The sequence below is a fragment of the Sceloporus undulatus genome, chromosome 1, assembly GCF_019175285.1.
Source record: "Sceloporus undulatus isolate JIND9_A2432 ecotype Alabama chromosome 1, SceUnd_v1.1, whole genome shotgun sequence".
Classification (NCBI taxonomy): Eukaryota; Metazoa; Chordata; class Lepidosauria; order Squamata; family Phrynosomatidae; genus Sceloporus; species Sceloporus undulatus.
In genome coordinates, this window is record NC_056522.1 from 186,875,547 (window position 1) to 186,890,659 (window position 15,113).

At 40.9% G+C, this 15,113-nt stretch overlaps 2 protein-coding genes across 5 annotated transcripts in view; both read left to right on the top strand.

Moving 5' to 3' along the window:
- Nucleotides 1–43, top strand: part of LOC121925713 (NADH-ubiquinone oxidoreductase 75 kDa subunit, mitochondrial-like) — a 20,698-nt gene extending 20,655 nt beyond the window's left edge. Inside the window, exon 11 of the mRNA XM_042458195.1 lies at nt 10–43. Within this exon, the coding sequence (XP_042314129.1) occupies nt 10–43 (34 nt within the window). The remainder of the gene's footprint in view (nt 1–9) is intronic.
- Nucleotides 44–8,302: 8,259 nt separating this feature from the next.
- The window catches only part of INO80D (INO80 complex subunit D), a 61,890-nt gene continuing 55,079 nt past the window's right edge, over nt 8,303–15,113 (top strand). Inside the window, exon 1 of one of the 4 annotated variants that reach the window (XM_042456044.1) lies at nt 8,303–8,640. The gene's annotated coding sequence lies outside the window, so the exon portion shown is untranslated. Of the gene's footprint in view, nt 8,641–8,974; nt 8,995–10,842; nt 10,900–15,113 lie in introns of those variants that run through there. The other 3 variants (XM_042456071.1, XM_042456062.1, XM_042456054.1) reach the window with 3 other exon arrangements.

Sequence of the window (15,113 nt, forward strand, 5' to 3'; positions counted from 1 at the left end):
TTTTGACAGTCCAGAGTATCTTCAGAACTCTCCTTCAAATTAGTTGTCTTTTTTTCAGGTTTCTTCACTGGCCAGTTTTCACAACCATACGGATAAATGGGAAATATGATGGCATGAACAATCCTAACTTTAGTATTCAATGCAGCTTTACACTTCATGATCTTGCCTAGTTTTTTCATAGTCCTTTTTCCAAGTCCTAGTCCTTTTCTGATTTCTTGACTGCAGTCTCCATTCTGATTAATGACTGAGCCAATCTTTGTAAGTGCCTTCACTGTCTATTTTAAATGTGTGTACATCATTTTGTTTTCTTAATGTTCAACTGTCTCCTTGTCACCTGGAAACCATTCTGTTTCTCCATATTATGTCCTTATGTTGGCCTCCTGTCCTGAGTACTGTATAAGGTACACATTAGGATAATCAAATGCTGTGGCACATCCATTTCTTTTAAAACAATCTATTGCTTTTCATGATTACATAATGGAGCCCTGGTGGCGCAGTGGTTAAATGCCAGTACTGCAGCCATACACTCAAAACCACAAGGTTGTGAGTTCAAGACCAGCAAAAGGGCCCAAGCTCGACTCAGGCTTGCATCCTTCCGAGGTCGCTAAAATGAGTACCCAGACTGTTGGGGGCAAATTAGCTTACTTGCTAATTAGCTTACTTGCTGTTGACCGCTATGATCTTTGGAATAGCGGTATATAAATAAAACAAATTATTATTATTATTATAATCAAAGGCTTCACTATAATCTATAAAGCACAGCCTGAATTTCTTTTGAAATTTTTTTTGTGCTCTATTATCTTAACATGTCTGCAATATGATCCCTCACACCTTTTCCTCTTCTGAACCGAGCTTGGACATTTAATGTTTCTTGCTCCATAAATGGTGATGGCCTTTGTTGTAGAAGTTTGAGCAGCACTTTGCCCACATGAGAGATTAATTCAATGGTCTAGTTAGTTACTGCAATCCATAGTGTCACCTTTCTTGGGGACTTGAATGTATATTGTGTGTTTCCAATCTGTGGGCCTTTGCCATATTTGTTGACAGAAATATTAGAATTTGAATAGATTCTATCTCTATAGCTTGAAACAGCTCTATTGGTATACCATCTGTTCCTGGTGATTTATTTCTCCCCAGTGCTTTGAGTGCAGCTTCCACTTCACTTTTCAAAACTCCAGGCTCATCTTCAAATGCTTCTTCCTTGAATGGATTGGTCATCTTTTCATTTCTCTTATATAATTCTTCAATGCATTATTTCCACTATTTCTTTGTGATCATGCAGTGTGTTCTGCTGGTTGTAGTGCATCCCTTCTCTTGGTTTAAATTTACATTTGATTTCTCTGATCTTGTGGAAGAGGTCTCTTGTTCTTCCTTTTTTGTTGTCATCTTGTTTCTCTGCATTGGTTGTTATAGTTTTATAGTTTTCTTTGTCCTCTGCACAAGTCGTTGGAACATCTGATCCTAGGTTCTGGCTCCCTTTTATTTTTGCTTTTCACCCATCCTCACCTGCTTAAAGAGTTTCATTTGTCCGTACCTGCTTAGAGTTTACCCGGTGTGGCTTTTCTTTCTTTATAGAAGTGACCCATTATTCTAATGGAGTATTTCCTCTACCTTCCTAATAGCAGAACCACTTAATCTCTTTTTAGTATAGAAAATGGATGCCTCCTTTCTGTTCTTTGCTTCCATTACGACAATTCTGTTCTCTTCCTGATCACTACTATGCTATTATTCTCTACAAAAGCCCCTTCTATACAGATTACCACATGGAAGTCACATGCACAGGGGATTACTATGAATCTCATTTGTAGATCAGATTAATTCAGGAATTGCCATGTGTATACAGTATATGTGTGTGTGTATATTTATTTTATCTGCTGAGAAGCTGCAAAATATATGAAACATCATTTTATAAGGACATCCTTTATTTAGCCACTATACCTAAATAAGATGTGTAAGCCTGAGAGAAGGTATTTTTCTGATAATCTACAATTAACACATCTGACATTTGTACCAAGAATGGCAGCTGTGAAGCTCAACACTGAATATTGTGGAAACTAAACTATTAGTAAGTAGTATCCGAAGAGCAGAACTCCATAACCATAAAGGCAATTCCAGATTCTATACATCAAGTTCAGTAAATACGTTGGACCTGGTTCCTCTCTGAGATATAGAAGTTATACAACCACATTTACAGGGAGAACCCTTAAGTGTTTACTCAAAAATAAGTCCCAGTGAGTTCAATGGGAGTTCTTCCCAACAAAGTATCTGCAGAATTGTTTTCAATGCCTTTATCTTAGTGTTTGATTCCATCATGTTGGTCTATGAAAAATATAGTGAACACCATAAGGTTTGGAAAGGATTAACTTTGTAAATATATGCCTAGGATCAAAAACATGCATCTCCCATTAAACCTGGAGTGTCTAAAGCATGACAGAAATTCTGCAAGCATCATTTTCCATGCTTAAAAGTAGTCTATATGATTGTATTGTTACTATTTAAAAACAAACAGTTCAAAAGGGCATTCTAGATTTAAAAATGAATTTCAAAACAACTATAAAACCCAATAACAGAAAAACAGGCCATTCCAATCCCACCTCGATATTCACCTTGGACACACACTTTGCTTGAGATATAACACTTCAGATTGCAGGTGGGCCATTAATATTTTAGAATTGAATGCTGTTCCATAAAATATTCCCTCCACATTAAAAAAAAGAGAAAACCCTAGATAATTAGGGAGAATTTTAATGTAACTGTTGTAACATGCTCACCTTCTAAGTGCAGAAATTTATTTTTTATATGAAAGAGGATTCACTTACATGAACTCTTACCTTATAGAAGGGAATTCTGTTGAGAACTGGCAAAGCAGAAGGCTCTGCTGGCATAACTCTGCCAGACAGAGGAGAGAACAGAAGCATCAGGAGTTAAAAGACAGCAGGGCCTGACTATGGTACTTGGAAGGTTGCAAATCACTGTACTGAAGAGAATCCCTGGCTGAAAGATAGCTCCTTAGACAAGCCTGTTAAAAGAGCATCTGCTAGCAGAACCAGCCACTACACCAGAGTGATACCACAACAGGACTTGGATCACAGTCTGAAGTGGTACAAGGCAGACACTTCTTCCCTACTATCGACGAGAATCAGACAGTTCTTTAAGGCCTAGGCATTGAGATAGGGAGAGACTTTCCATGAATGTACTACCACAGCATCTCAGTGGGCAGGTATAGTGATTTTTATTTCATATAAGAATAATTCTCTTTACGTTACGACAAATATTCTAATATTTCCACAAAGCATTACATACATTTGAATACAGTATTTAAATAAAACATGCTAAATTAGATAATATCATATACAGTACAGCACTATACAATTTTGTGGAGGATTTTCCAGTTCTACTTTTTTTCTGGAAAACCCACATCACTTGATAGTAAGCATGTTTATCAACGTAAGTCCACCAGTTCTGTTACAGGTAAACGTACAGGATTTCTGTCTTAATATCTTTCGGTGGAAATGTCTTTAGACCTCAGCTAAAACAGGAATTGGGAATTACTGGTTTTCAGGCCTTTCACAGCCTTTTACTTTCTGGCGGCTGGCCCATGACTTGTAGCCCATGGCTACAGCGCCATCCCCACAAGAACCATTGATGTTGTACTATATTTACATCATGCTTGGAATTTGGGGTGGGGTGGGGTTTACAAATTAAGAGATATGAATAAAAATATATAAAAACACAGTTATTTTTAAATGCAATTAAAATACAGAATTAAGACCTTTTAAAACAAGTGCATTTGCACTACTACTTTTAGTGCAATATTTGTAACCATTCATGAGTCAGACTGACCCAACAACAGTGATCTTGAGTGTATCTGGACTATTTCAATACATTCTGTGCTCAGCTGTCACAGCAAGCTAGAATTCTAGAAACTACTGGTTTGTGGGTCAGCCATTGTGCTGGTGCATACCAGATGATTTCCCTGCAAGCAGAGGCGCAAACAGCTACACAAACCACTGAGGGAAAGTCTGTGGCTTGTTTAGCTGCTCCAGTTGCAGGAATAACTGGGTGACATTCATCAGCATGATACTTTTGCTGGATAAGCCAGGGTAACTATAATGCTGGTTTATCATGATGTGCAAATCCAGTTGACTTCGAGCTACAAATTAAGGATGCCAATGGATGCACCATGTGGCACCAAAATATTCTGTTTTCCCATGTTAAGTTGCATCTGAACTTCAAATGATATCGAACATTCTGTTCTTTCTATGAAAGAAGCCTCTCTTAACAAAATATATCACACTTCATGGAAACATACTGTAGTCCTGCCCTCCTCCACTCTCTGTATACTAACTCCAATATGGTAGGTAAGTACATGCTATCATGATCATTTTCTTCCAATCCTAAAAGCATCTCTACTGGTGGCCAATTATTTCCTGACCACAGTTTTCTGGCATTGGTTTTAGCCTTTGGATTTAAACAGTCTAGGGCAGTGGTTCCCAACCTGTGGGTCGGGACTCCTTTGGGGGTCGAATAACGGTCGCCTAAGACCATTGGAAAACACCTATTTAATTACAGTTATGAAGTAGCAACGAAAATAATTTCATGGTTGGAGGTCACCACAACATAAGGAACTGTATTAAGGGGTCGCGGCATTAGGAAGGTTGGGAACCACTGGTCTAGGGCATGACCATCTGAATGCCCATCTCATTTTAAAAGTGCCTACTGGCATAGGATATTCAGTAGGACAGACCCTCTTACATGACTTTTGTAGAGGCTTTTGCTTGCCATGCACCTACAAACCCCCCGTAAATGTGGAAAAACCACAAACAACAAAAACATGTTTTTACCTGAGAGAACACCTCTCTAGGAATCTCTAGGTCCTCCAGTGCAACTCTGTGGTCAACATCTGCCAGACATTAACCATAGAATTGCCTTGGAGGAGCTACAAATGCATAGTGGTTTGTTCTCTCTAGGAGTCTCTAGGTCTTTCAGTGTGACTTTTGGTTGAAATTGACAGTAGAGTTGCGCTGGAGAACCTTGATATTCCCAGAGATAACATATTAATAAAATCCGTGAATAATCAAATCCACAAAAGTCAAAGCCACAAATGTGGAGGGACAAGTGTACCTTTTAAATGGAAATTAATTCTGAATAGTTTAGCACTGGGTGGCCCATTCAATGAAATATACATATTTGTCAAGATATATTAAAAGCAACAAAACTTTTCAGCATTTGGACAACAACTGAAATGACTCCTCAGAGACATTCTGAAATATGAAATCTCTGTGTTGAAATGCCTCAGCTGACAACCAAGACTATAATTAAACAGGTAATGCTAGTTTAAAACTACCGCACTCAATCTACTGCCTCAACCACAATACTTTAGCTAAATTTTAGTTAAAAAGTGTCAACACTATATAAGGTTAAGCTGAATAGGACAACATAAGAAGTATACCATGCACTAGTCTTTGGTAATGATATATATTTTACATACATTCTGCCTCTCTAACATGGACATAAACACAGAATGAATCAATCACGGTCTCCCATGATGAGCATTTTACCTTTGTTTCTGAAAAGGCTTCCTACAATAAAGTGGCTCAACTATGAAAGATGCTGAGACTTGTGACACAACACACGCATACAAATTAAAAGATTATTCTTTCTTAAATGGCCCCAATACTTGTAAAGTACTTTGTAAATATCTTAAAGCTCCATTACTACCCTTGTGAAAGTATTGAAAGCAATTTTTTTTGCCTCCCACATTGCACAGTTGCAAACAAAGAATGTTTGCCTTTCCCAAAAACACCACCGTGGGTGGTAAAACAACCATCTTTTCCCCACCTGAAGTCGGATTAATGCACCTTCAGACAGATTCAGTCTTGCCCTTATCAATTGTATTCAGGGGGTAACCACCTTGACCACAACTGATCACTGTTTATCCATATCTGCTTGCTTGAATAGAAACAACAGCCATGCCATGAAAGCTTACCTTCACATTTTCATAACTCTTACCGAAATAAAATAAAAGCATGCAATTGGAGGAAGGAGGCTGAAGTCTAGGTCAGCTCATACTACCAACTTCTTTCTTTCTTTCTGTCAGTCAGTCTCAAAGGTGCTGCAAGATCCCTTTTCCATACCAAGTTATGAAGTTATGAAAACATCATCTTGGATCACATGCAACCATCTTTTCCCCCCTTGACGTTGGATTAACATACCTTCAGAGGTACCAGGGAGATCCAGCCTTGCCAGGGTCACATCCCTTATCAACTGTACCCAAGGGTAGTAGCCACATTGGTTACTGAGATGGCAGCCGCAAATTTATATACAAACCTCTTATCCATTTCAGCTTGCCAGCACAGAAACAACAGCAATGCCACGAAAGCTTACCCTCACATTTTCACAACTCTCACCCAAGTTAAAAGAAGAACAACATATCCATTTGGAGGAAGGAGGCAGAAGTTTAGGAAACCTCTTGCTCCCAACTTCTTTCAGTCAGTCAGTCAGTCTCAAGGGTGATGCAAGATCCCTTTTCCATACCAAATTGTGAAGTTTACACTGAAGTTCAGAGATGAAGGGTGAGGGAGAAAGAGACCCCACATTGCCTTTTAAAACAAAATTTAAGCAACAACAACAATATCAAAGAGCAGCTTATTAAAATACTCCACCTTTTTAAGTGCACTCCAAGTGGTATTATTATTTGTGTGTCTCTCTGTGTGGATAAAAACACTTCCTTCATCCTCTTCCATGTCCATCCAGACCCACCTTTCTATAAAATATGCCTTTCTTTCTTCATTCTTTTTTTTTTTTTAAATGAAGACCAAATGCATTTGGAGGAGGAAGGCTGGAGGAAAGCTCATGCTGCCAACTTCTTTCTTCCAGTGAGTCTTGAAGGTGCTGCAAGATATCTCTCCACAAACTTAAAGTATAATCACACACTTGACAAAAAGGCTCTGTCCTTTCCACCATCACCACCTCCTTCATGTCCTTTCTCTCTCCCTCTCCTACTGCCACCTCCTACATAATTATTACCACCACCTCCTTTTCAATGAGCTCCAGATGGTATTATTATTTATGTGAATAAAAGCACATCCTTTCTCTGCTTTCAAGCTCACCCAGTCCCACCTTTCTATAAAAGAAGCTTTTTTTAAAAGACTAAATGCATCTGAAGAAGTAGCCTAAAGTATAGGATAGCTGATGCTGCCAACTTCTTCCTTTCAGTTGGTCTCAAAGGGGCTACAAGATCTCTCTACATAATAATAATAATAATAATAATAATAATAATAATAATAATAATAGCATCTGAGGAAGTTGACTGAATCATAGGAAAGCTCCTGATCTTTCTTGCAGTCAGTCTCAAACAGGCTTCAAGATCTCTCTACACAACAACAACAACAACACCAAAAGCACCTGAGAAACTAGCCTTAAGTCTAGGAAAGCTCATGTTGCCAAATTCTTTCTTTCAGTCAGTCTCAAAGGGCTAAAAAATTTCTCTACATAATAATAATAATAATAATAATAATAATAATAAATAATAATAATAAAAATACCAAATGCATCTGAGGAAGTAGAGTGAAATCTAGGAAAGCTCCTGCTGCCAACTTCTTCCAGTGAGTCTCAAAGGGAATACAAGACATCTCTAATAATAATAATAATTTTATTTTTATTTATACCCCGCCTTTCCATAAATATGATCAAGGCGGCTTACAAAAAATCTCTACACAATAATAATAATATTAAAAGCATCTGAGGAAGTAACCTGAAGTCTAGGAAAGCTGATGCTGCCAACTTCTTTCTTCTAGTCAGTCTCAAAGGGCTACTACTACTACTACTACTACAAGACCTCTCTGCAGTATATATTGTATATTATGTTGTAGAGTCTAGCACAGTACAATCACACTTGACAAAAAGGCTCTGTGCTTTCTTTCCACCTCCACCACCATTACTACCTCCTCTTCCAATCCATGTCCTTTCTCTCTCCCTTTCCTAGCACCACTTTCTCCATCCTTATTACCACCTCCTCCTCTTTCTTCTCCTCCTTTCTCCTTCTTCTGTTATGCTTTGTGTTTTCTTCATCACCATCTTCCTTCTCCTCTTCCTCCATCCTTGTCCTTGTCCTCTTCCTTCCCTGTCCACCTCCAAGATGGTCGGGAGGTTGTCGTTTCTTGGGGCCCGGGACGGAGCCTGTCTCTGGTGCTATGTCCTCTCGGTGCCTGTAGTGGTGCTGTCGGAGCTGGGAGCTCTCCTTGAGCGGCAGCCCTGCCTCCTTCTTTGCTGGGGAATTATATATATATATATATATATATTCAGGGATTCCCCCTTCATAACCCCCTACTACCGCCGCAGACACCCTCACAGCACTTTTTAATAGTAATAGTAATAATAGTAATAGTAGGGCTCCCCAGCCAAGCTCCTTCTTCTCCACAGAGAGAGAGAGCGGGATCTCTGGGCCTCCCTCTTCGCAGCCCGAGGGGCAGACGACGACGACTACGAATCTACGACCGCCCTCCTCTGCTCCGAAGAGCCCCTTCTACTACTGGGAGGAAACGCCGCTCTCCCAGTCCAACAGAGAGGAAGGGGGGAGAAGAGGGAGAGACAGACGGCCGAGAGGGGGAGGTTTTTTTTAAAAAGGCAGCCGGAAAGGTAAGCTAGGCCCGGACTCCATCCCCGGGCTCGCGTAGAGAGGCAGGCCGCGCGGCGGGGCGAGGGAGGCGGCCGCACGCGCCACGCGAGGCCGAGGATTCGAAAGGGCGCGCTAGGCCTCGGAGGGGTTTCGGGGCCTGTTGGGGGGAGGGAGAGGGGACCCCCCCCCGAAATAGAGGGCTCCTCATAAAAGAAGAGGGAAGAGGATGGGAAAAAAAAGTAGGCCCCGATCCAGCGCGGCCTTGTTGTGGGCTCCTCCCCGCCGGGCCCCGAGGGTCCTACTCCTCCTGGCGCGGCCTGGGGTCCGGCTTCAGGGTTCGACGGAGGAGGAGGAGGAGATGGAGGAAGCCATGGGTGTGAGGGGGAAAGGGGGCTTTGGGATGGGGCAGAGGGGCACCAAGGGAACGATTGAACCCAAATATTGTTTATAATAATAATAATAATAATAATAGTAGTAATAGTAATAGTATTAGTAGTGTTGTTTCAGTCCAGCTTTTGAGCCCAGTTTCGTCCTCGCCACTGGCCTCCAAAGTTTCATCTCAGGCGCCCCTGATCCTCAGATAAATCCCCCATCGATTCATTTATTTATATATTGCAGGGTTGTTTTTCTAATAAAGCACCTAAAAGGCTTCCATTTTCATAACACAACTCCTAAAAGGCACGCTCAGTGTGTGTGTGTGTGTGTTTGTATAGGTGTGGGTTTTTGGGGGGTCTCTTCTGTATCCTCCCAGCCCTTTCTCAGGAGCCCATTTGGGGGAATTGGGGTTTAAAACTTCCCAGGAAGGGAGGAAACTTTCCTTGGCCCCTTCTTGGCCCTGGCAAAAGGGTTGAAGTGGAGGGCGCATGGCTTATACTTGGAGTTGCAAGACCCCCCAATTAGGGAGAGCCCCCTTTCTTGGCTTTAGAAATGGTTTGTTTTGGGTTTGACCATATCCCACTCTTGCCCCATGCAGCAGCAGCAGCAGCAGGTCCTGTCACTTTTGGTCAGTGTTCAGCCCATGTGCTGAAGGTTTGGTGCATGAAGGGCCACACTTCTGTAAGTGGAGTGCATTGCAAAGGATGAACTCCTTGGTTCTGGTCAAAAGGAGATATATATATGCGTGTCCTTGTGATCAGCGTTCTTTGCAATATCTGTCTATCTATACACACACACACACACGAATGAATGTGTGTGTATATATGTAAAGTCGCCTCTCTCAAGTCCACAGACTTGAAATGGTGCGTCTGCCCGCATTTGAACCTATGGGGCTTGAATGTACGCAAGATTTGGAACTCATGGAGTGCTCCAGAACGGATCTCCCGCCAGTTCCAAGGGACGACGGTACACACTTTTGATCAGAACCAAGGAGACATTCTTTGCAATACACCTCATTTATTGATATACGCACACATCTCATGTATGTATGTATCCTTTTGATCAGAACCGAGGAGCTCATCCTTGCCAATACACCTCATATACATATATATACACACACACTTTTGCTCAGAACCAAGGAGATCATTCTTTGCAATACATATTTGCATGCATACACACACACACACACAGTCACCCCTCCAAGTCCGTGGACTTGAGATCTACGGACTTGAAAATCCATTGAGGGTTGACCACCATTAACAGCAATGGGGCACATGCCTGTGGCACCCCATTGAAGACTATGGGGCTTTAATATGCGCAGTGTTTGGAACTCGCAGAGTGGTGGTGTCTGGAACAGATCCCCTGCAAGTTCTAAGGGCCAACTGTATATATAGCCTTTTGATCAGAACCAAGGAGACCATCCTTTGCAATACACCTCATTTATATATTTGTGTTTATGTGTATATGACGGTTTGGTGCATGAAGGCCCCACTTCTGTGCGCGCACACATACACACCCCTCATGTATCTATATCATTTTGATCAGAATCGAGGAACTCATCCTTTGCAGTACACCTCGTTTACAAAAGTAGGGTTTCTTGCACACAACCAGCACATGGCTGCATACCGAACAACTGACAGTATATGTGTGTGGATGTATGTATGTGTATTTATTGCCCATGTTTTGATTTGGTAAAACTGAAGTTGTGGACTATCACTATCAGAGTGTGTTGGCCCCATAAAGAAATAAAATGACATTTGCTATTTGTTGTTAACTGCTTCAAGTGTTCCCGACTCATGGCGACCCTGTGAGTGAGACATCTCCAAGACCCCCTGTCCTCACCTTCTCTGCTTAAGTCCTGCAAATCCATGCCCATGACCTCCCAAATTGAGTCTATTCATCTGGTATGTGGCTTTCTTCTTTTTATGCTGCCTTTCCCCTTCCCTGACATTATTGTCTTTTCCAGTGATTCATGTCTTCTTTTGATGCGGCCAAAATGTGATGGCTTCAGTTTCTTTATCTTAGCTTCCAGGGAGAGTTCGGGCTTAACATTATGATATGACCAACTTGTTTGTCTTTTTGGCTGTCCACAGTATCCCAAGCACTCTTCTTCAGCACCACATCTCAAATGAGTTTCTTTCTATCTGCTTTCTTTACTGTCCAGCTCTCACATCCGTACATAGTGATGGGGAATATAGTAGCTTGCATGATTCTAACTTTAGTGGTCAGTTGAATGTCTTTGCACTTTAAGATATTGTCTAGTACTTTCATTGTGAGGATAATTCAGAGCTGGAACTCACTCTCATATTCCAGCCCTTCCTATTCCTAGTCATTGGCTTATTTCTTGACTGCAGTTTCCATTCTGATCAAAAAAGATCGTACATAGTATTATATACATGATTGTTGTATGGGTTCGGTGATCAGTATTGGTGTGTAAAAGGAATAAGTTATTGCAGATTCTGCAAACTAATAAATGAATAAAATATGTTAGTTTCAACAATGAACCTGTTAATTCTCTTTAGATAGATCAGTGGAATTGCATAGGTACAGTGAAGTCCTTGAGGATGAATTATATTAACTCATGGATATGCAAGAGCCATATGGCCTGGTCATTATTAAGGAAGATTCTTTAAGTTCATGTGATGACAATATATTAATGTCCTCCATGGTTGCCCTGGATTCAAAGAACAGTGGGTCAGCTCTGTGCAGGCATGGGGTTTTTCTGACTGCAGCCTTTTGAGCCACATGTCAGACTATTTCTTAAACAGAGGAGTTGGGAATCTGCTAAAACAACATTGCATGTTTGCAAGTACTCAGAGTAGACATGCAGAATTAAAGCTCATTTGGATGTGCAGGACTCAAATGCATGAGCTCAACTTTTATAAGATAACCAATGAATGACTGGTATTGTCTATGCGACTCCTTGATTTGTCCTGACAGAGAGCTTGAATTCTAGTATGTTTTGTGTGGTGCATTCATCCATCCATCCCCTTACGAGGACAATTCAGAGCTGTAACTCGCTCTCATATTCCAGCACTCTCAGAATAATAAAAGCAGGGGTGGGAATTGTGGTGGTTGTTATGTGCCTTCAAGTCGTTTCCCATCTATGACGACCCTAAGGTGAACCTACCACAGGCTTTTCTTGGCAAGATTTATTCAGAGGGGCCTTGCCATGGCCTTCTTCTGAGGCTGAGAGAGCGTACTTGCCCATGATCACCTAGTGAGTTGGTATGGGGATTCAAACCCTCGTCTCCAGGGTCCTAGTCCAGTGCTCAAACCACAACACCACACTGGCTCTTTCAGTCCTCCAAATGATATTAGATGATAACATCCAGCATTCCTAACCATTGGCTATGCTGATTAAAGCTGCAGGGATTTGCAGTCCAGTGATGTCTGGGGACCTACATACTTCCCGCCCCTTCTTTAAGCAATTTTGTCTGTAGCCTAATCTTTACTTTTTGCAACATTAATACCATTTCAGACAGGCATCCTTACATGGTCAGGGGAGAAATCAACTTGTTTTTGACTTTTAACATGCATTATTTATGCAGTGCCGTCAGTATACCTAGTGCTTGCCAGAGGAGAAGCTGCCTGCTACCCGGAATTTACAATGTGTCTTGCCATTTCTGAAATACAGTCACACCTCCGTTTTCACAGACTTGGGAAATGCACACGCGGCAAATGGAAGGGGACAAAACAGGGTGCCTGTGGGTATACACTGCCATTCAAGCCAATGTAACTTCAGTATCGGCAGTTTGCGTTTTCACGTGGGGGGAGGTCTGGAATGGATCCCTCGCGAAAATGGAGGGGCGACTATTTCAATATTCAGTTGCTTGTTATGTAACAATAGGTGACTAAAATATAGCATTTCTCTCCTTTACATTGAAATATTTGGCACCTGGTTCCATTAAAATAAGTAAACTTTATTTCTAAGTAACATGTTAGGATAGAATTGCATATATAGTATTAAAAATAGGAACATGCACTGAACTTCAGTAAGGATGTGCTTCTGGTATCTTTCTTGGATATCCTTGTAAACAGATCATAAGTCTAATGTTAGATGTTATTATTATTATTATTAACCTTTATTTATAAAGCGCTGTAAGTTTACACAGCGCTGTACATCAATTTTTTAGTCAGACGGTTCCCTGCCCTCAGGCTTACAATCTAAGAAGACATGACACAAAAGGAGAAGGGAGTGGTGGTGGGGAATAGGATCAGGTCCAGCAGATCTTTTCCACCTCCGAGGCCTGGACCAAGGCAGATGGACTGGAGGAAGGGCTTGGCTTCTTGATGGATGGTTAGAAGGAGGCTTCCTGGGTCAGAGAGGGGCTCACCTCTGGGAATGCTTCTCTAAACAATATAGTCTTTAATTCAATTCTACCAAATATTAGTCTGATAATAATAGAATATCTAATTTTGAGCAGGGCTTCTGTTCCAGATTAGGGAAAGTAGCTTTTGGTCAAGTTGTATCAGTAAACCTTTTGTCCAGCAGACCAATCAGCAATCTGAATAAACTGAAGTGTTCGTATTTAAGCCAGTCCATATTTGTGTGGTCCGCTTTGCAGAGATAGTGGGCGAGAGAGAGGGAAGTGTTTATAAAATCAGATGCAGTCCATTTTGGTTCAAGCAATGATATGAGTTATAGTATTTTCACCAGTCCAGAAATGTTCAGAATGCAACAGCATCTTGTGAAACTACAGAAGGAACAGAGCTATAAAGTGGTAGTACTAAACCCAATCCTATCTGATTTCACAGGATCATCAAGCACTTAGGTTTAACTTTGTGAACAGAAATATAATTATAAAAAACACTGATAGATATCTAGTGAGACAGCTCTTTGTTATCTCAAATAGAAGATTAGGTGCTGACCACTATGCCCTACTGCAGGAGTAGCATTTGCCTCCACAGGATGTCTCTGCTAGCTCAACTAATCTCATTAGAGTTTGCTATGTGATGTATTTATTTTTCATTTCATTTACTGAATTTATATCCCGACTCTCTCCCAAGATGAGATTCAAAGCAGCTTGCAATAATTTAAAAAGATCAAGCTAAAACACTAGTTTATAAAAGTTAAAAAAGAATTAAACAATAATATTTTTAAGAGCATTTTTAAAAACATGGTTCCATTAAAGATTTAAAAAGTACCAGAATATGGTACTAGTAAAGAGTCCAGTAAGGATTTTAAAAATACAGCACATCACTCAACTATAAATCAACCTCATGTATAAATCGAGGGCTGGTTTGAGGACCAAAATTATGGATTTTGATGTGACCCATGTATAAGTTGAGGGTAAAACTTAGGAGCATATAATAAAGGATCTAGAACAGTGGTTCTCAACCTTCCTAATGCCGCGACCCTTTAATACAGTTCCTCATGTTGTGGTGACCCAAACCCATGAAATTATTTTCATTTCTGCTTCATAACTGTAATTGAATAGGTGTTTTCCAGTGGTTTTAGATGACCCCCAAAGGGGTCCTGACCCACAGGTTGGGAACCACTGATCTAGAGGATGAAGCAAAACAAAACAATGCCGAAGAACTTACAAAATTCCAGCAGGCATAACTGTTTGTGCTCATGCTAAAGGCTGGATGCTCTTGCCGTTCAGTAGAGAATGGATCCTTTTTAAATAGGATTTCCATGAGTTGAGATTGACCTGAGGGCAGTTAACAAGAACAAAACTTACATTGTCCTGTGGATAGCTTGACTCAGGTTTTTTTGGATCAATTTTTAAATTAAAATTTCTAGACTTATACATGAGTATATAAAGTATTTAAAATTCAAAAAGTCTGCCTGAATGAGAACATCTTCAGCAAGGAAATCAGGGCCTCCTGACCAGACCTTTCATGGGTGGGATTTTCATAGCTTGGGAGCACCTACAGGGAAGGCTCTCTCTTGAGTTTTTACCAACTGCACCTGCAAAGGTGGTGGGACTGAGATAAAGCACTCCCTTACAGATCTCAAGGATCATGCTGGTTTATATAAGGAGATACAGGGCCCAAACTGACAGGCCAAAATAAAGCTGCTTTGGGTGACTTTGGAGGTATGCTGTTTAAATGACGCATGCGTCCTAAAAGGCCAGACCCACATCAAAGCCACACTCCAGTTCTAAGGACT